The 20,938-nt window shown below is 40.1% G+C and overlaps 1 protein-coding gene and 1 long non-coding RNA gene across 2 annotated transcripts; one reads left to right on the top strand and one right to left on the bottom strand.

The window, feature by feature from the left end:
* The first annotated feature begins 2,536 nt into the window (after nt 1-2,536).
* Nucleotides 2,537-11,540, top strand: LOC146178495 (uncharacterized). Its single transcript, XR_014700605.1, has 3 exons — nt 2,537-2,573; nt 8,106-8,197; nt 11,357-11,540. It is a non-coding gene; the product is annotated as an uncharacterized LOC146178495 (long non-coding RNA).
* Nucleotides 4,876-20,723, bottom strand: LOC146178494 (uncharacterized). The gene is made up of 3 exons (XM_084578309.1): nt 20,416-20,723; nt 12,330-13,164; nt 4,876-8,364 (listed from the first exon to the last, which is right to left on the bottom strand). Exons 1-3 carry the CDS (start codon nt 20,541-20,543, stop codon nt 8,233-8,235), a joined length of 1,095 nt encoding a protein of 364 aa, XP_084434435.1. The 5' UTR covers nt 20,544-20,723; the 3' UTR covers nt 4,876-8,232.
* Nucleotides 20,724-20,938: the final 215 nt, after the last annotated feature.

Below are 20,938 nucleotides of genomic sequence, written 5' to 3'. Positions count from 1 at the left end.
CAGTAAAAAAATAATAATAATTGACTCCAAATGGCATTATCAGGAATCAATGGAATCAATTGTAAACAGTTGAAAAAACTTAATTCCAATATTGGTTACAACTGAGAGGAGAGACCAATTCAGTCTAATTGTGCTTGCCAATGACAATTAGCTGGACCATTTGAGACCACAGTTGTAAATGACTGAGTTGAATTGGTTACAATTGAGTCATTATTGAATTCAATATATATGTTATCCAATGTTTATGAAGCATTGTCAACATTATTTTAATGTTAGAGACAAATGTTCTAATATTGTCTCCTAAATGTTAAAGTAATATTTGGATCATAGCTATAAAACAACATGGCTTATATATTTTAAACACGGCATCCCAGCACTTTTGCCCTTTTTCTTCCAACAACCATGTTTTTTTCAATAACACTCCTTTGCAGCTAGAGCTTTGAGATGATGCCAACCATAAAATGCAAGCACAGCCGCAATATTTTGCAAGAAAGTATTGCTTATTATCCATTCGCCACTATCACTCATGGAACACCCGTCGACGATGGATATAAAAGGTTGACTCATATGCTATTTGTTCTGAGGTGAGTGTAGGAATGGTGCAGTATTATGGAGTTGTGCTGTATTGTGGTCCTTGTAAAGTGTGGAAGCTGTGTGCCATTACGAGCAGTGGTCTTACATATGCTCGTGCAAGGTTGCTCTACTTTTTCACGAATGTTATATTTCTGTTACATAAATATTAGATTTATGTTATTTAAATGTTTATGGAAACATTATACTAATATTTATATGTAACATTGCTAAAACATTAGAAAAAAAGGACATTAACAACACAAAAATAATGTTCAAATGAAACAAAAATGTAGCTTTGCTCTATGTTTCGGTGCTACCTGGGGTCCAGATGGACTTGCCAATTGGAACCGTTTGGGAAAGAATTAATTTTGCCAATAGGTCCAACTAATCTGCTTAACTATGCCCAAAATATCCATGCAAACATTGCATATTGGACTACCACGGTAAAATTAACAGGGCTTTTATATGAAGCACTTTCAAGACAAGCTTTTTCTGCAGAATTGAATATATCATATTCATTTTCCTGCATTTAAAATTGAATGAAATAACTGCGCTGAGCTGACAGGTTAACTAGTCCCAGTATGAGTCAAATGTGCAAAATATATAATTAAGTGGAATCAAATGTGTTCTATGAATATGTGTTCGAGTTACGTTAGCGCTGTCTGATTTTAGTGTGTCCCAAATGGATCCTTGTTTCCTTGACTTGATCTCAATAAAAGCATGTGTAGTTGTCATGATTTGCATTCCTTCGCAAAAATGTTGACACATTTTAGAGTGCTGTCCACGCACACCACTTTTTTTGCACCTTAATGTATCTTATATTGCTTTGCACATCTTAATGTAGGAGTACATCTTGTGAATGTCTACTGGGTGCTATTACCTTCATGAAACCTTATGGCTGGAATTGGGCGAGTTTTAACTGCTCCAGTCGGCCCAGTTGTGCACTAATTTATGGCAGTAAATTTTTCAATTGGAGTAAATTGATTTTTTTTTTCATCGTGTTTGTAACATGCTTGATATTTAACTAGACACTTGTTCTTCCATGCACTTGGAAAAAATTAAGTTTGAAGAAAATCGTTTTCAATCATCCCTAATATAGGCAAATCTCTTGCAGCTCTCATTTTTTCTTGGCATGCATGACAGTGTCATGTGTCATTACCCTTTTGAATCTACAAAGGAGTGAATTACCACATTGTTGAGACTTGATCATGGAATAATGAACCTGCTGCTAGGTGCTGACTCCACTTGCCTTCGTTGGGGTGCAGAGTGACAAGAAGGGCGATAAGCGAAGGAGAGAATCAGCGAGCTTCTCATTACTTCAACAGCCTGCCACACGATTGATGGTGTCCCTGGCCACACTGGCCTGGGCTTCATGCGGATGCGGCAACCCTTACAGGGTCCATCGGTTTGCTCAGATTATGGATCGATAATTACGCCGAAGCTCGACGCTCGCATGATATTTGTTAAAAATTTGTAAATGGTGTGCACAGCAACAGTCAGATCTTCTGTAGTTAGAGTGTCAGTGCTGCTGCAATACTCAAATTGCTTCGTTCACTTTTTGCCTCAAGGTTAATACATTGAAATGAACATTTCAAATAAGTGCCAGTGCACACATCTTGAAGTCTTAACCTCATTAAAGCTGGGCCCTGTTACAGCTGTTACCAGTTTTTACAGACATCATACATTTTTGTTGCTCTTACGATGACTGGTTCCAAAAGTCCACAATGAAAGGTCTTCCTGCCATTTAAAGAGGAAGCAGGGAGCCAGAACACTGCTTGAGGCTCTGTTGTGAAATTTACTCTAGAAAGCCAAGTTGTGATGATCAAATAAGTTTTTTTTTTCCATGGCCTAATTCTTAGGACACATGCACATGTGAGTCAGGCCGGTCTATCCTCTACTGGAGGATCACTTGCTCACAGTAAGGGACATTCTGTACGAACCATAAGGCACAAGCCTAAGTTACATGCAGTTTCCTTATTGTGACGGTCTAGCTGAACCATGTAAGTAAAACCTCGCTAGATCATTCTGTCTTTAAATGCCTGAAATAATTGTATAATCTGGGAAAATGCATAATCAGAACTGCCTGCATGATTTTAATAAAATTAACTGATGAATAATGTACAAAGGCATTTAGTTAAGACTTTCACTGCATAAAGGTAAACTTTTATAGATGTCAGTATCCAAAGCTTTTCAAGCTCTCACAGAATTCAGTCCGTATTTGTTGTCCTAGCACGGAAGAAATTTAGTAACAAATCCGCTTCGTAGAAGGAACGATGAATCTTGGTTATTTCCGAATGCTTAGCCCTCTTACACCAGTGGAATGTGTAGAAGCCATCGCAATGGCCCAAAGTCACCGCATTTTTGTTCGTGCTGCATACTCAAGAGAATGGTTGTAGTTATCAGAAGGTTCACCCCTATGCCCCTAAACACTGCAAAGAAACCGCCGCGATTCTCCTCATGAAGTCATGTTTTGAGGGAATTGTATGTTGACTCGTTGGCTCTTTTTTTTTTCTCGCACCTTTGTAACAAGGCACTACAGGAAAGCATCTGTGGCAGGTGAGCGCCGCTTATCAGGTTTTTATGTCTCGAACGCTCGTTAGCATATATCTGATTGATCACAATGTATTATACAATCACAGTTAGTCAAAATTTCGAACGCTACAACCAGGAAATCATTTTATCCTGGAGCATACTAAACGGGATAACAATATATCATCACTCTAAGGGAGATATTTTGCTGCTCGCGATTTTGTGCGTGCGAATTGGGAAATCGTATGAATCGGGAATGTATCAACGAGGTTCTACATGCTCCCATAGCTTAAGCAGGAGTGTACAACAGAGCAATACATGTGTAAAAGGCATGCCCTGTCGTACCTTCAATGTTTTTAGTGAAAGAACCTTCATTTATATTGATGTACTAAGGTGGTTCTAGTTACTTCCCTTTTGTGGTCCGGATCTCCAGTTACTAATTGTCCCAAGTAGACATATTCACCTACCACTGCCAGTGCTTCGGTACCTATTTTAAACTGCTGTCCATCTCCCAGGCTGTTGTCTTGCATATCAATTTTAGGCCTACCTCATCCTGTCCAGATAATTAATCATTCGTTGCAACTGGTCCTCGGAGTTACTTAATAAGGCGTCATCAAAGAATCGCAGATTACTGAGATATTTTCCATTAACCCTGATGTCTACCTGCTCCCATTCCATGTCTTTGAATACACCCTCTAAGCAAGCTGCATATAGCACTGGGGAGATCATGTCTACTTGCCTAACACCTTTCTTATTTGGAATTGTATCACTTTCTATATGCAGAACTATGGTTGCTGTGCACCCGTATTTTCACATATAGCTTACTTGCACCCTGATCTCGCAATGCCTGCATGACTGCCGAGGTTTCGACAGAGTCAAATGCTTTCTCGTAGTTAAGGAATGTTTATGTATGGGCTGGTTATATTCCGAGCACTTTTTTATTGCCTGGTTTATAGTGTGGATGTGATTGAAGGTAGAGTACCCTTTCCGAAATCCTGCTTGATCCTTTGATTAAAGTCTAAGGTTGTCCTGATCCTATTAGCAATTACTTTAGCAAAACCTTGTATGTAACAGATAGTAAGCTGATTGGTCTAACTTTTCAAGACACTTTTCAAGTCCTTAGTGCCCCTTTATTATGATTTAAGATAATGTTAGCATTCTTCCAAGATTTCAATATTTTCGATGTCATCAGGCATTGCGTATACAGGGTGGCCAGTTTTTCTAGCACAATAGGAGAATAACATTGGGATGAAACTCCTTTGGAAGGTACTCAAATATTATGACTAGCAACTTACCAGTATCACAAGAAAAGTGTATAACAGTTGCATCTTACTGGTACTCGCCTAAGGGACTGAAACATGGAGGTTAACAAAAAGGGTTCTACTTAAGTTGAGGGCAACGCAGAGGGCTATGGAAAAAAAAAATTGTGGGTGTAACATTAAGAGATAGGAAGTGTGCAGAGTGGGTAAGAAAAATAACTCAAGTTACTGACATTCTTGTTGAAATTAAGAAGAAGACATGGGCATAGGCAGGACATGTAGCACGAAGCGCGTACAACTGATGGTCTCCAAGAGTAACCGATTGGATTCCAAGGGAAGGTAAGCGTAGCAGGGGACGGCAGAAAATTAGGTAGGTGGACGAGGTTAAGAAATTCACAGGGGTCAAGTGGATGCAGCTAGCACAGGACTGGGTTTTTTGGAGGAAAATGGGAGAGGCCTTTGCCCTGCAGTGGGTATAGTTTGGCTGATGATAATGATGACTAAGGTGGTTCAACAGACTCTCAAAATTAGTTCCGCAGGGGCCAGTTTGAATCACTGAAATGAGTTTTGAAGGTTCCTCACTTTGTAAACGGCAATGCAATGTGTCCCACATGACACTCCTCCCATATTCCAGTCTTCTGAGGCATCACCTACAAATATAAAGTCAAACTGTGCAGAGATAGCAGTCCTAATGCTCAATACCAAAATCTGCAAATGATACACTGTAGCAACATAGTTCAAATCTGGCACCATAGTGAATGAAAGCCATCATCAACAGTGCATGCTGTTAGCATAGTGACATGACCTCGAAATTGCAAAGATAAAGATGTATCGATTTTATCAGGCAGGTGTGGTGTAGAAGGGTTGAATAGCAAAGGAGCTGACAGGAGTGCGCTATTAATAAGACAGTTAATCACTGGAAGCAGTTGTTTGTGAAATATCGTGTAACAGTGACAAAAATGGTGCAGTATTTGATAGCTGCATTAACTTTAAATCCTAAACTAACAGTTTTTATTGAGCTTTTGATTTCTTTTGACCACTGTAACGAAAGTGCTATGATTTTTGTAGTTGTTCTGGTTTTAGAGACTGTTTCAGAGAAAATGAACTGGAAATTTCTAAAAGGAATGTTTTTGAGGTTGCAGAGGTAGCGCTGCAGCATTGCGAAACCAATGCTAATGGACATCAAGAAACAGGTGAATCTTCTTCACCTGGTTAACTTTAGTTGGTAAGCTGGCTAACTAATTCTAATAGAGTGTAGTTAAATACTGTTATGGTTAGGCACCAAGTTGCAATCGGAGATTAGCTACTTTTCTCATGAGCCAAAAGATTAAAAAAAGAAAAGAAAGAGAAGCCAGGAGCTAGACTGGTGGTGCAGAGTTCATGACTCGGGTTCTTCTTCCTATTCTGAAAAAGTATTTTTGGCTTGTGACTCTCTCGGGGCTCATGATTCTCTTTTGCATGGTTACACCAGCAAAGGCACCAATGACCACATGACTCAACCCTGCCAAACGGGTGCACAAAAGCTACGCTCTAAAACTGATATGCCATCATTGTGGCCACGGTGCTCGACTCCTCACTGGCACTAAACAATAGGGTGTGACAATCATAGATAATCAGTTATTTAATCAAGAAGCTAATTACGATTTTTATAGTAACTGATGTCTGCAATGACTGGCAATTTTATTTCTAAAATTATCTTCCATCTCAAATCCCCAATCCTGAAAAAAATTTGAAGCATTTAAATACCTAGCATATCAAAATTATCAACACTACAAACACTACTCTGCAATCCTCCAATACAGCTCAACAACTCTAGGACAGGTGGCACTGAGATGAGCAAAAATTATGCCTGCTCAAGCTCGATGATCACACAAAACCTGGTAAAGTAGTGGGTAGCTCTGCTCTCTTTCAGAGCACTATCACTATTTTTCATGCCACTCCAACCTGCAGTCAAAATTTGATAAGCACATGAAAAGAATGACAAGAAATAGAAGTAGTGTAATATGTAGCATCAAGGTACATGAATATTGCAGAGGAAAGTAGGATAAAATACCACAAAAACGAACGCAAACAAGTAAAATTCATAAAATCAAATGTGGCACATTCTCTTACGACCAGTAAGGAGTCATGTAGTATAAATATAAACATATGAGCAAGTGCAAAAAAAAGGTCAGCAGAATACGTAATGCAATGTGTATTACAAAAGCTTAACAGGTTTAAGAAAACAAGAGATATTTACAGCTGTTGTAAAAGGGGCATTGCTCAGTATTTTCTGCTGTGTGTTATAAGGACAGAAGTCCCAAAATGCTGAAAAAGAAGTTAAGCTTCATATGAGGAAATATTCACCTTGTAATGGTGATCTATGAAAGCTGACAATAATTGATATTATTGCTGTGAACTAAAGACTGGGAGTGTTACAAAAGATATTATGAAACAAAAACAATTAAGCATAAACCTTTCAGTGTTATGAAAGGAGGATAAAGATAGACTGTTTCAAAGGTGGGCCTGCTGGAGTTGCAAAATGATAAATAAATACAAGGGGCAAGGCTAATTCTGAGCCAATAATAGTTCAAACACTCAGCACTTAAAACAGATTGTGAGAACATTAGGTATTAACCTAATGTTCTCACAATCTTCGTATAAAAAGAGTTTCAGTGACATAATAAAGTAAACATTCTGACAAATGTATCCTGGTGTACGGTCAACATTCCTTGCATATTATGCACGTGAAATGCAGGGTAGGTTAAAAAATGTAAATACATTTAAATATCAACAAGATGGCACATATTCATGGAGATAGTTTTAAGTTTGTGAGTACTCTAATTACAAAACATTTCATGTGTGGACTTTTTGATATATACATTGAAGTACCATCATATGTTACCCATTTGAAAGCACTAATAATATTTGACAAAGGAAAAGCATGTCAGCATCGTTGTCAATTTCACAAGACATGTCCTGGCTGCAGCCATTGGTGAAAACATTTAACAATGCACCTGCTACCATGAAAGCCAATTATACAGCTGAGAATAAATAGAAGGCTAAGAATGAACCACCGGGAATCGCATGACAGAACTGGAGATAAACTGGCAAAAGTCAGCAAGAAATAAACATAGAAATATTTCAGTGCAGAGCCCTCTATGTCAAGTTCACTCAGTTCAAGAAGCTGTAAATGACACAATATTCAATAAAAGCCTTGGAAATATCGAATGCTGTGCAAAAGAAAAGAACCCAAACAAGCTCACAATAAAAACAGTAGGTAGAATCTCAACAGTACAAAGCTTGCGGGTGGAGGCGAAAAGCAAGACGCCCATGTGCTGTGCGATCAGTGCACGTTAAGGAACCCCAGGTAGTCGAAATTTCCGGAGCCCTCCTACAACGGCATCTCTCATAGCCTGAGCCACTTTGGGACGTTAAACCTCACAAACCACAAACCGATACCAACATCAGTGATGTATGGGCCACACTTGTTCTGCGTGCAGCCATTTCGGAGCATCTACTTAAAACAAACAGACAAATAAGCTCAGGACAAACTGCACTAGGAAGCTCCAACATAGCTGAAACAGGTAAAAATACACTCAGCAATACTAGCAGGTGCAAATGTTAATCACATTTAAATTTCAAAGCATGGCAGTGGTCTAAAAATGTCTGTACCCTAAATAGAAGTGCACTTGTATATAACGAGCCGGTCAGCGTTCCCCTCAGCCTCGCCAAAAAGCGGTTTGTTTTTCGTCTTCACAAAAGGAACGGGATGCGTAGAGTAGTTCGTCGCCGAAGACGTGAGACCAGCCAGAGACGTCCCCGCTCCATCTGTCTTCGAGGGAACGGCTTGAAAAGTAAGAACTAGTTAGTTGCATGAGTCCATTAGTAATCAACCCAGGCCGGTTGTTCGGCTTTCCTGATGACGGACGAATGACGATGCACTGCCTTCACAGAATTGTGATAAAAAAATGAAGCTAGTGCTGAAGGAAGAATTATCAGTGGTTTCAGTCATGGTAGCAGCCTGAAAAAAAAAAAAAAGGGTACAAGGAAACGTTTAGCATCGAGTAAATGAGACCAAAAAAATGAGTCTCTCTCCTGCATCACTATGTATCACGGATGCTCATTTAGCCTGCTAGAAACCAGCATTCCTTTTACAAAATTGCTGACCAGATCCAGTGCAGAGAAGGGTGCAGAGGACAGTGAGGGTAAAGTTTTAACAAACACTTCACAAGTCTGTATTGCCCAAATTATCACATGCAGTACACAGAATGAAAATGTGGCTAGTGTTCATTTGCGCCTCATAATCATGGGCCGATTCTCCACAGTATCAAAGAAACAGTCTTTGAATATGCTCGGACAAAAATATTGTCAAAGTTCCAGCTGACAGTTATACAAGAAGCCTGCTGGGAAATTAGTTCTTGCAAAACCTAACCTTGAAGCAAAACAGTCTAAACTGATGTAGCATATACATTATTTTCATGGCGAGAAAAAAATAGCCTCGAACGCAATGCATGCAACACTACTCCTCTCTGGCATGGCGAGTGGCAGGAGTGTCAACACATGGCAAGCAGATTATGTAATAATTATTCAGCCTTGTATTATTATTATTATTATTATTATTATTATTATTATTATTATTATTATTATTATTAAAGAATTTCTTATGCGGACGTTCACAAGTGGTCAGAATTAACAGCCAAATGGAGCACAGTGGAAAGCTCCCTGTAAAAGCGGGTGTACCACAGGGATCCATTCTATCTCCATGGCTCTTTAATATATTTACAAATGATCTGAGCTCAGTAACATTCAAGTGCTTGATTTTTCAGTACGCTGACAACACAGTTCTGCTCACGGAGCATATAAACTATGAGACGGCAGTGAATGTGTTGCAGGAAAACATTAATTATGTCATGAAATGGTTTTCCGATAATGGAATCTCGGTGAACATAAACAAAACGAAAATTATATGTTTCAGAAATCCTTTAAAGACACTACTTATAGATAGACAAGTATTTTTGCATGATCATGATTCCCTGCCCTGTTGTTGCAAGCCAATAGAATATGTTAACTCAATCAAATATCTCTGTGTTGTTTTTGACAGCAGCTTATCTTGGCATGACCACTTGGCATATCTGTGTGCTAAGCTACAGGAAGTTACATGGTTACTCTTTAATATGAAGTCTTTGGCGCCGATGTCAGTAAAAAAAACTATAATTCATGCACTCGCGTACAGTGTTCTCAGATACGGCATAACTACATTTGGGCCATGTCCTTCACGCTGGCATTGCCGTATCGATAGTATATTCAAAAACATGTTGAAGAGCATTGCGTACAATTGTCACATACCATCCGGCACGGATGTCTTTCAGTTCCTAGGCCTTCCGTCATTTCATTCTCTTTTTGTGTAGACAGTTGTTCACCGGCATTTTTGGAATTCTGACTTTTTAATTAATAATACTCCTGAACGGAAGTTAAGGAAAACATTACGTCATTATATACCATGGAGTGTAACTAGATACGGGAAAGCAAGGCGCTGTGCTTATGTACCTGAAATCTTTAATGAGTTACCGGATGAAATTTTTGCAGTAACTTCTATGCGCAACCTAAAGATGCATCTGAAAGCCCTCTGTTGATCTTTGTATTCTTTTGTCAGAGTGAAGCTATGCTTAAAAATATATTGGTTAATTCATTTATTTTTATATTGACGTCTACTCTGGGTTTAGAGTTGAATTTCTCAATACTCATGCTGTTAACCTCTTTTTTCCACATTTTCTTTTTTTTTTTTTCCTCTCGCTTGGGTGTAACGAGAAGCGTTGCTATATCTACTGCCTTTTGTAGTCTTGGCCGTAACTGCCGGGCCCAGTCCCTCAAGCCTCTTGTTGGCTTTGACGGGCCTGAACCATATTGTATTATCTACAAAGTGGCAATAAACATTATTATTATTATTATTATTATTATTATTATTATTATTATCATTAATTTCGAACATAGTGCTAGCCTCTTTCGGAATGTTGCAGAATTGGGGCATATCATGATAGTTAGTTTTGTTTTTTCAAGCATACTACTAGCCTCTTTCGAGGATGTTGCAGGACTGGGGTATAGTTAATTTGTAACATGTCACGAGCTATACAACCACTACAAAAGAACATCGGAAGTGAGTAGTCCGGTAATGTCAAAGTCCATAGTTGTAATAAACAATGCAACATGAGTACAGATAAGTTAATATTCTTAACAGTAGTATACAGATGCTAGATGTTAAAATGATTAAGGCAGGTTAGAAAGAAAAATGTGCAGGGATCAGTTAACACTGTCCTCGAGTAACATGTTCCAGTCCTTAATCACTTGCGGAGAAAATGAGTAACAAAAGGTGTCAGTATGGTCAGTATGAATTTTATACTCTACTAAATGCTGTGAATGTTTAGTTCTAGTACTTCTTTTAAACGAAGGGACTAGGTAACACTCAAAATCTATTTTTAAAGCACCATTTATTAGAAGGAAGGGGAACTTAAGGCATGAAGTTCGGTCGCAGTTACTAGTAGTGGCAAGGTTCGCGCTGTCCAAAAGTTCAGTTGGGAAGTCGTTACGTCGGTATTTGTTGAAAATAAACCTTACTGCTTTCTGCTGGACACTTTTTCATTTATTTATGCACTGTTGTGTGTGCAGAAACTAGCAAAGAATGTTGTACTGGAGAACAGGTTGGACAAGAAAACAATAATAAGATGTGAATCTGGCTGCATTTGTAATTGGTTAATTAACAACACCGATGGCAGATCTTCAAGACAATGTTCTTTAACACTACCACGTTAAAATAGAAAATGACCTTTAAGCGACAGGACAACAGCATATAGAAAATTTTATTATATATGAGGTGAGCTGCAGAGTGAAGGCATCAAACTAGCCCATGTTATCCTAATTTAAAACGTTGCCAGCCTCATTTCTTGCCACTGTCTCCTTTTCTTTTTGCATAGCAACCACCATTTGTGCTCTTTACCTGACTTTTTTTTCTTTTTCAGCTCCAAGTGCTCCAAAACGCCCAGTTGGGAAGCTACGTTACTGCCCCTAACCTCACCCCTTCCCCAGTAAAGCTGTTACCAATGCTACAAGAATATGCACCGCATGCTTTTCTGCCTCCTTCAAGCAATGCACACATGCATGTCATGGCGTCTGGACATCGCTACGCTGTAATAATGCATCTTGCAATGCTGCATCTGTCGATAATTGAGCTCCTAACACCTAAGTATAATGTCAACATGTGGACACACTTCACACCAATGTGGCCATTAGTAAGCCAGAGGCAACGTGCATGCAGTCAGCTGGTCGTACAACAGACCCCTGCAAAGCATGAAAAAGAAGGCACATAGGTGCTCTTTCCCACACCAGAAAGAAAGGTTCTTCCCAAGACAGCAAGCCCAACCACTTTGTACGAAAACCATCTTCAGATATGCACTTCTTGAATGAAAGCATTTTATGATTTTTATTCTTTCCCTGACAGCGCCGCAGAAAACCATGAAAGCTGTTTCATGCGGTTGATATAGTTCATATTCACTGTGAAAGTTGGTCTTAGTCAAAAAGCAGCGTAGCACTTTTTGAGCAGATATATTTTAACACTGACCATTACGGGAAACCAAACAAATTTTCTCACACTTAGCTTTATCCGAAAATTATTATTAGCCGAGTTCACATTAACAGATCGATATTTCCTGAATGTTATGCAATGTAACCTTTAAATTACTTATCAGCATTGTGCCCTGGTGCAAAAAAGCAGTTCTAGTTGCATATACTTAGCTTGAACGACTACACTGCTGCAACTGAACTAAAGCATCATCTCTAGATCCCAGTGATTACATGAAATCATGTCACTTGCAATATTATCCCAACTTTCCTTTCATACACACTCTGTGTGTTACTGGTTCAAACTCCACTTCTATGGTTGCAAGTGGCCCTGGCGAACACTATACACACCCATTGCAATAAAGCCTCACTCACGTCAACAAATAGATGGTCCACATCACTTGAAGAATTTTCAATTCTTGAGCCTCTTTTGCGCTTATTTTTTGCACCTTTAGGTCGGCCTGGCCTGCGTTTCACATGCTGTTCTTTGCTTTCATGTTGGTTTTCGCTCACTTTGACAAGTCGATGGTCCACATCACTTGAAGAATCTTTAATTCTTAAGCCTCCTTGCATCTTTAGGCCCTTTGCACCTTTAGGCCTACATAGCCTACGTTTCGCGTGCTGTTTCTTGCTGTCATGTTGATCTTTGCTCACTTTGACAAGTCGATGGTCCTCATCACTTGCAGAATTTTTAATTCTTGAGCCTCCTTGGCACTTATTTTTTGCACCTTTAGGTCGGCCTGGCCTGCGTTTCACATGCTGTTCTTTGCTTTCATGTTGGTTTTCGCTCACTTTGACAAGTCGACGGTCCATATCACTTGAAGAATTTTTAATTCTTAAGCCTCCTTGTATCTTTAGACCCTTTGCACCTTTTGGCCAGCATAGCCTACATTTCGCGTGCTGTTTCTTGCTGTCATGTTGGTCTTTGCTCACTTTGACAAGTCGATGGTCCACATCACTTGCAGAATTTCTAATTCTTGAGCCTCCTTTGCACTTATTTTTTGCACCTTTAGGTCGGCCCGGCCTGCGTTTTGCACACTGTTCTCTGCTGTCACGTTGGCTTTTGCTCACGTCGACAAGTCGATGGTCCACATCACTTGAATTTTCAATTCTGGAGACACCTTTGTGATCACATTTGTTTCTTGAGTCTTCAGGGCTGCCTGGCCCACATTGAACAAGCTGTTCCTTGCTTTCGTTTTCATGATCCAGCCTGCATAAGAATATATTTCTACTGTAACAATAAATACAATGCAGCAAGAAAAGAGAAGTAAGCATAACTAGCAAGAAAAGAACTCGTAAGAAAATAAATAGGCATTGAGAGGCAATGGTCATATAAAGATTACAAGCATAAGGTCATGTTCATGCTTGCGAGTCACAAAAGGCCCAATGTTCACACTAAAAATGGCGAACTGCAAGTTTTCTTTTCATCCGGTTCTTGTTTGAAGTGGACTCTTAAAAATGACCCTTGCCACTTGCCATTATAACAACTGAGCGATGAATGCACTGCAGCATTTTTATTGTGTAGTGCGCAATGCTGAGAAAAAAAAAAGCACAGACGGCATTGCCCAATGGTGGGTTTGCTCATGCCCTCAAAGCATGGAAGCCACCAGCCGCAAAATCTGAGAGTACACAGCAAGGAGCATTAAAGTAAGCTTCCATTTCTTCTTTGTTAGAATGGGTTTCCGTTTTAAAGAAAAACCTTTTCACTGCCTCTTTTTAATCAAGTGCAAATGCATATGTCCCATATTAGCCCATAAGCCAGTGGCACAAAAATCATACCTTCTGCTGGTGGCATTTGGTTGACAACATGGATATCAAACATGTAGCTGGCCATGTCATTTGGCAGCTACCACCTGCCAGAGGCATGGCAGACAATGGCTATTTGGTGCTGTAGCACATTAAAAGTGCCATCATAAAACCACCTGCCAAGAGCTACCTGCCACAATCAACTGAATCAAACTAATGCAAAACCATTTCAAGCCCTATAACAAGAAAAACTTGGTGCCACTCAAAGTACCATCATAAAACTGCATGTGCATAGATAGACGTCATGCTAAGTTGAATCAGTTATTGCAAAACCATTTGAAGCTCCACAAGAAAGAAAGCCTAGTGGCCCTCAAAAAGCGACATCTTAAAAACATTGGCCAACAGGCAAATGCCAGAATCAAATTATGCATATCCTGAACTACAAAGGCGTGCATAAGCAGAGTTCCTATAATGCAAGGTCACGTGTGAGCATTATGAGCGCCATCAGCTCAAAAGCTGGTGGCAGCTCTCATCGCTTGAAATTCTGATGTCATCATGCTCGCGTACAGTGCACCAATGCATGCATGAGGACATGCATATTCATGAATATTAAAATGTAATGTTCTGCCCAGCCATGACTCATATACCAGAACATGGTACTCTTAAACCTAGACCAAACTGTGCATCCTCTCTGGATGACCAAAACACTGAGAGGCACCTTAGCACTATGCAAATCAATCTGGCTTTGTAACCTGTGTGAGTGTATACACTTGTCCGTGTCATGCTCCTACAAGTACAAGAAGTAAGTTAAGCCCCATCACATCGTTCATGGTTGTAGTAAGAGCTAGAGGAAGAGGAGCGCCTGGATTTTTTAGCACTAAGTGTAAAACACTTGATGTGTATCGAGAGCTCAGCCATTGCGAAGGATTAGCCTACATTGTTTACCAAAATCAAGGCATTAAAACTGCAACCTGTGTCAGTATATTTTGCATACCTCTGGCACACTAAAGAAATCAAGTTGGAATGCACGCATAAGCAATGTGTATGAAACGGTTAGCTTTATAGTGTGGTCGTCGCAATGCGTTTATCATTCAGCGACTATGTTATGGGAAGTGTAGGCATGCTCGTACATTTTCACGACCAAACACTGACCGAGCAAAACATTGTGTCACTTTTGCTTTTCACTTACTCAATGAAAAAATTCAAGCCACAGCTATACGTTTCACTGAATTTACATGTCAGCGGTATCAATCTGCGAGGTGGCATAGAAATAGCATGGTGGCTTTATAGTACGACCAATCAAAAATAATGCGTTTGGCCAAGTGTACTGATCTAGCATGGCCCATTTTGGTCGCTGGCACCACCTTGCTTGCATTTGTAGCTTCAAAGATTGAATCTTCCAGCGCACCAATCAAGGTTCTTGAAAATATCGAATTCCCTGCATTTCATAACAGCACCTCACGTTCGTAAGTGGTGACTCACAACAGGTTGCAGACTGCCGGTTTTAGATAACAGCTCGACAAAACTAAATCAGGCCTATTTCCTGTACAAGTACTTTCGCATCATTGCACAAAGGGAAGATTCACAGAAGAATAGCTTCTAATAATGCTGGTTGCATTATTGAAGCCTGCCTGCATTAGTTTGCATGCTTGCAGAATAACAAATTTATGAAGTTCCCCATAACCAACTTTGTTTGAAGCTTTCACAGTTAAACCTTAACCCCCTAGTTTTTAATTTGTTATATAGTTTTTGACTGGATGCCATCAGTTCGTTTTTGCAAATAACCACTCCTCCCCTTTGTCTTTGTACTGCAAGACTCCATCCTAGGCCCTGTTTCTTCCTCATATGCATCAATGACCTCCCTAATGATATATCTTCTGACATACATTTATTCACAGATGATTGTGTTAATTACCAACCCATTAACAACAATTCAGACGTCCTCTTTCTACAAAGCGACTTACAAGCAGTTGAAAAGTGGTATAAATTGTGGTTAATGTCTTTAAATGTTAACAAAACCTTGCTACTTTCTTTCCATCGCTGCCATTCTTATGTATCCCCCCCGTAATCTTTTGGTAACTCTATAATATGTTCTGTGTCATCTTATAGATATCTCGGACTTATCTTTACACACAATCTTTCATGGTCCTCCTACATAATGAAAATAGCTAACGAAGCCAACGTTTACCCTTGGCTTTCTCCGTTGAAATCTGAAATTTTCCTCCACTTTAGTAAAGGCTATCGCTTATAAATATCTTATCAGGCCCAAACTGGAATATGCATGCTCAGTTTGGGACTCTCACCAGACTAATCTTTTTAACACCCTCGAATCAATCCAAAACTGCGCAGTCCGATTTATCTTTCATGATTATTCTTCCTATACTAGTGTCACAGCACTAAAATCTAATGTGAACCTTCCTGTACTAGAAACAAGACATACAATAGCTAGGCTCACTCGCTATCACAAGTTTTATAATGTTTCTTTCGCTGACGTCATATCACCTTCCTACCGTCATTCATCCCGCATCGGTCATTCCGGGTCGGTATACCCTCTGCATGCACGCACATCATTGCAGCTTCATTCATTTTTTACACTTACAGCTATGTACTGGAGTGGCCTGCCTGAAGAAATTGTACACCACTCTAGTTCCATCAATTTCAAGACAGCTGTAAAAAAAATTAGCTGTGATTTAGCTTGTGGTTAAACCTAGGGGTACGCGTAAGCAATCTCATTGCTACGCTTAGGTTTGGCTTCAAAGTAAAAACATGGCTTTTGCGAATAGTAGTTTACCCTATGGCTTCAGCTTTATTTATGCCATAGGGGAATCACTTCACGTATCATCACCCCTTGCCTCTCGTCACTGACCATTTTCATTCTGGTGTAGAAGACTTCTAGTAGTATGACATCATCTCTACGTCGAACTCCGGGGCACACCGCCTTCACAATGTTCGAATAAACACTCTGTCCTAGCAACTCGCTGTTGTCGTTTGCCTTTACCAACTACAGAGTTATCTGTCTTCTTCTCTACCTCCTTCTTTCTCTTCTTCTACTTCTTTCTCTTTTTTTTTCTTTTTCTTCTTCTTCATTATTTTTTTCTTCTCCTTTTCCTTCTTCTTCTTCTTTGTCTTTCACGGTGCCGCAGTAACACGGTGCCATGCCGACGGCTTGAAAACCTAGCGCAGTGTAGCTTTCACTACAAAACCTCCTTTTATGAAGCCACCCATCACTCATGTTAATGTTATCTTAATTCATAAGAAAGAGGACGCTAAGGACTTGAAAAGTTAGACCGGCCAGCTTACTAACCATTACGTACAAGGTATCTACTAAAGTAATCGCTAATAGGATTAGGACAATGTTAAACTTCAATCGGCCAAAGGATCAAGCAAAATTTCAGAAAGAATGCTCTACCATTGATCACATCCACATTATAAACCAGGCAATAGAAAAGTGCTCGGAATATAACCAGCCCATACATAAACATTCTTTAACTACAAGAAAGCATTTGACTCTGTCAAACTCTCGGCAGTCATACAGGCATTGCGAGATCAGGGTGTAGGTGAGCCATATGTGAAAATACTGGAAGATATCTATAGTGGCTGCACTGCAACCATAGTTCTGCATATAGAAAGTGATACAATTCCAAATAAAAAAGATGTTAGGCAAGCAGACATGATCTCCCCAGTGCTATATGCAGCTTGCTTAGAGGGTGTATTCAAAGATATGGAATGGGAGCAGGTAGACATCAGGGTTGATGGAGAATATCTTACTAATCTGAGATTTGTTGATGTCATTGCCTTGTTAAGTAACTCAGGGGACCAATTGCAACTAATGATCAATGATCTCAGCAGAAGAAGCAGAAAAGTAGGCCTTGAGATTAATATCCAGAAAACTAAGGTAATGTTGAACAGCCTGGGAAAGGAACAGCAGTTTACGATAGGCAGTGAAGCACTGGAAGTGGTAGGCGAATTTATCTACTTAGGACAGGTAGTAATCGCAGATCCGAATGACGAAAGAGAAATAACTAGAAGAATAAGATTGGGATGGAGCGCATTTGAAAGATACTCAAATATTATTTTTATTTATTTATTTTTATTTTATTTGTACATACTGCAGCTCCATCTGGAGCTATAGCAGGAGTGGGGGTGTGCATATTTTAAGAAATGAAAAATGAAAAGAAAAAATCGTAAGGTAATCATACAGTACAATATCGATAAACAATTGAGCAAACAATCAAACTAATGCATAAACAAACTAATCATTGAATTCAGGTTATAAAGACAGTGATTAACAGTGGCTGATTGCCCTAACAAATTCAAGCAATGGGAGGGAACGATGTGATCCAGGTATTCTGTTCCATGCCTCGATCGTACAAGGGAATAAACTGTGTTTAAATGTATCGCTTCTGGCAAAATAGGTGCTAAGGTTTAGTTCATGATAATTCCTAGTGAATGTGCGATGCGCTGGAATAATATAACTGGTAGATGACAGCCGATAATGACCATGTACGATGCAGTAAAGAAATTTCAAGGATTAAACTTGCCGGCGACTTGATAATGTTGTTAGGTGCAATGAAGGAAGGGCGGAAGTGGGCGAAAAATTCTGGTGAAACTGGTGACAAATGAAACGAAAAGCTTTTTTTTTTTTAATTTTCGATCTGGTAGATATCAGTTAGTTTATGAGGATTCCATATAATGCAAGCATAATCAAGTATGGGAAGTATTAACGATTTGTACATCAATCATTATGACTAGCAACTTACCGGTATCACTCAAGAGGAAAGTATCTAACAGTTGCATCCTACCAGTACTCGCCTATGGAACTAAAATATGGAGGATAACGAAAAGGGTTCCACTTAAGTTGACGATGCCGCAGAGGGCTATGGAATGAAAATTTGTAGGCTTAACGTTGATAGGAAATGTGCAGAGTGGGTCAGAGAAATAACTCAAGTTACTGACATTCTAGTCGAAATTAAGAAGAAATGGACATGGGCAGGACATATAATGCAAAAAGGGGATAAACAATGGTCTCTAAGAGTAACCAATTGGATGCCAAGAGAAGATAAGCATAGCAAGGGGCAGCAGAAAATTAGGTGGGTGGATGAGGTTAAGAATTTGCAGGTTTGGCAGTTCAAGTGGATACAGCTAGCACAGGGCTGGGTTAATTGGAGAAAAATGGAAGAGGCCTTCATTCTGCAGTGGGTATAATCTGGCTGATGATGATGATTAATATATTTCTATGTCACCAATGTTAGACGATATAGAGGCAACTTGGATAACATTTTTATAACATTACTCCGATGGACAGTGCCGCCTGGGCTTCAGAGCATGCCACGTAAGAAAAAATATACGTGCAATAAACACCGTTGCTCTACTAACTTTTTTTTTTTTTCAAAATTGTTTGTTCCCACAGCACTGTGCTTTCTTGTTAACATGGGAGGATGCTCTTATACAGAAACAAAATGGTTGGACCGGTGCTACCCACAAAGATGCCTTCAGAGAGCTTTTATTCTTGCCTTGTTCATTACATAATGCGCATGCACTAAGGCTAATTCTTAGTGTAAACTGCTTCAGACCTTCGTATGGTATTGTGCAAATTCAGCTGTCAACATGCTCGTAACTAATCTTCATAGTAATAATAATCGCTCTCATGTGAAATGCATTTTTAAAGGCATGTGGTGCTCACAGAATAGGCCAAATAGTCTTCCAGTTTCATCCCATGCCAGTTCCCCTCTGCTGTCTTTGAATTCTGTGTGCATTGGTTCGATGATGAAGTTCGCAAGGTATGAAATTTTGTTGTCAAGCAAATTCTGTCTCCTGCCAGCAATGAACGATAATAAATTGGTTTACCGGGAAGATGCAGTATCTGTCACTTCTTTCTGTGGACACCATTACCGCACCTTAAGGAAAGGGAGGAAGGCAGGAATGTAGTGGAGAGAGAAAAAGAGGAGCCGTATAGTGGAGGGCATGTAGAGTAATATCGACCACCTGGAGATTTTTATAGTGCACTGACATCGCACAGCCCACGAAAACCTTTCCGTTTCGCCTCCATATTCTGGACAACACTGCATACTGGCCATTTCCAACGCGATCAAACGCGAAATTATGAAAACAAGTAGGCCCTGACAGGCATCTGGCAAGTCCGTTTAGGGTGACTTCTTATGCACTCCTGAGGTGCTAGCAGTGCTGATATCGGATGGTCTGCCACCATTCCGGGCCTCGAGAGCGCATCACGTATGCCGGAAAATGAAGGTAAGTAAACAAGAAATCACTAGCCTACCGAGCACGTGGTCGTCCTCGTGCTGGCCTATAGAACATTTTACGACCCTCGAGGAAACCGGAAGGGGGGGGGGGGGGGGGGGGTCGCAAACACTTTCTTTTGAAAGCAGCCCAGCGCCTAATATGGCAGCACCCTTCACCCTTCCGTAAAATCGTCTATAAACAGATGGGAAAATTGAAGGATTGTAAGCCGGATGCCCCTCTTCGTGCGATTTCCTGTTTTCGACAAAATGACGGTTGCATATTCTGGAGTTTACCGACGGTTTCCATGTAATACCATTCTGGCTGAAAAAAAAAAAAAGAAAAAAAAAGAAGAAGAAAAAAAAAAAGATCGATGCATCCTTTTATATTAACGCAGCTAACTTTAAGTGCCACATATTTCGCCTGTTTCACAGCTCAATTCTCCCGCTGAACAGCGTCGATATTTTTTAACACTTACCTTTTCTCCTGAACAATACCTAGCCATTGATGCTTCCCAGGTAGACGATATGATCTCATGGGAAACATGCTTCCGCAACCCACAATGCAACACTGCGTTTTCGATGGCATAGGCCTATTTCGAAGCATCACAAGCTTAGCCGGGTTCGTTATCAATAACCTCCTTCGTTATCAACCACTTTGGATAAACCTGCGCTTTGCTGCTAGAGGCGCCGTCGTCAGCAGTAGCCGTCTAAAGCAGGTGCAGTATGTGCAGGTGGTCCGGATGTCCGGACTTTGAAAACAGAGGAGCATCAGAAGTGACGTAGTCCATTCTAGGGCCTGGTGCGCTGCAGCTTTGGCCGAACATGTGGCGCCGTCTGGGAGGCGCCGCTGTAAAAGGCGGCTGTCTGGATCCGCAACCGGGGGTAGCGCCGACGCTGTGTTCCGATTTCTTTTTGGTTCCCCGTAAGAATAAAAAATAAACAGCGACTAAAACAAGGGCCTGTACTTACTTAGTCATTTCGAATCTCATATCGCACCCA

The sequence above is a fragment of the Amblyomma maculatum genome, chromosome 9 (assembly GCF_055883805.1).
Source record: "Amblyomma maculatum isolate TAMU_Amacu chromosome 9, ASM5588380v1, whole genome shotgun sequence".
Classification (NCBI taxonomy): domain Eukaryota; kingdom Metazoa; phylum Arthropoda; class Arachnida; order Ixodida; family Ixodidae; genus Amblyomma; species Amblyomma maculatum.
This window is presented reverse-complemented; position numbering and strand designations above follow the sequence as displayed.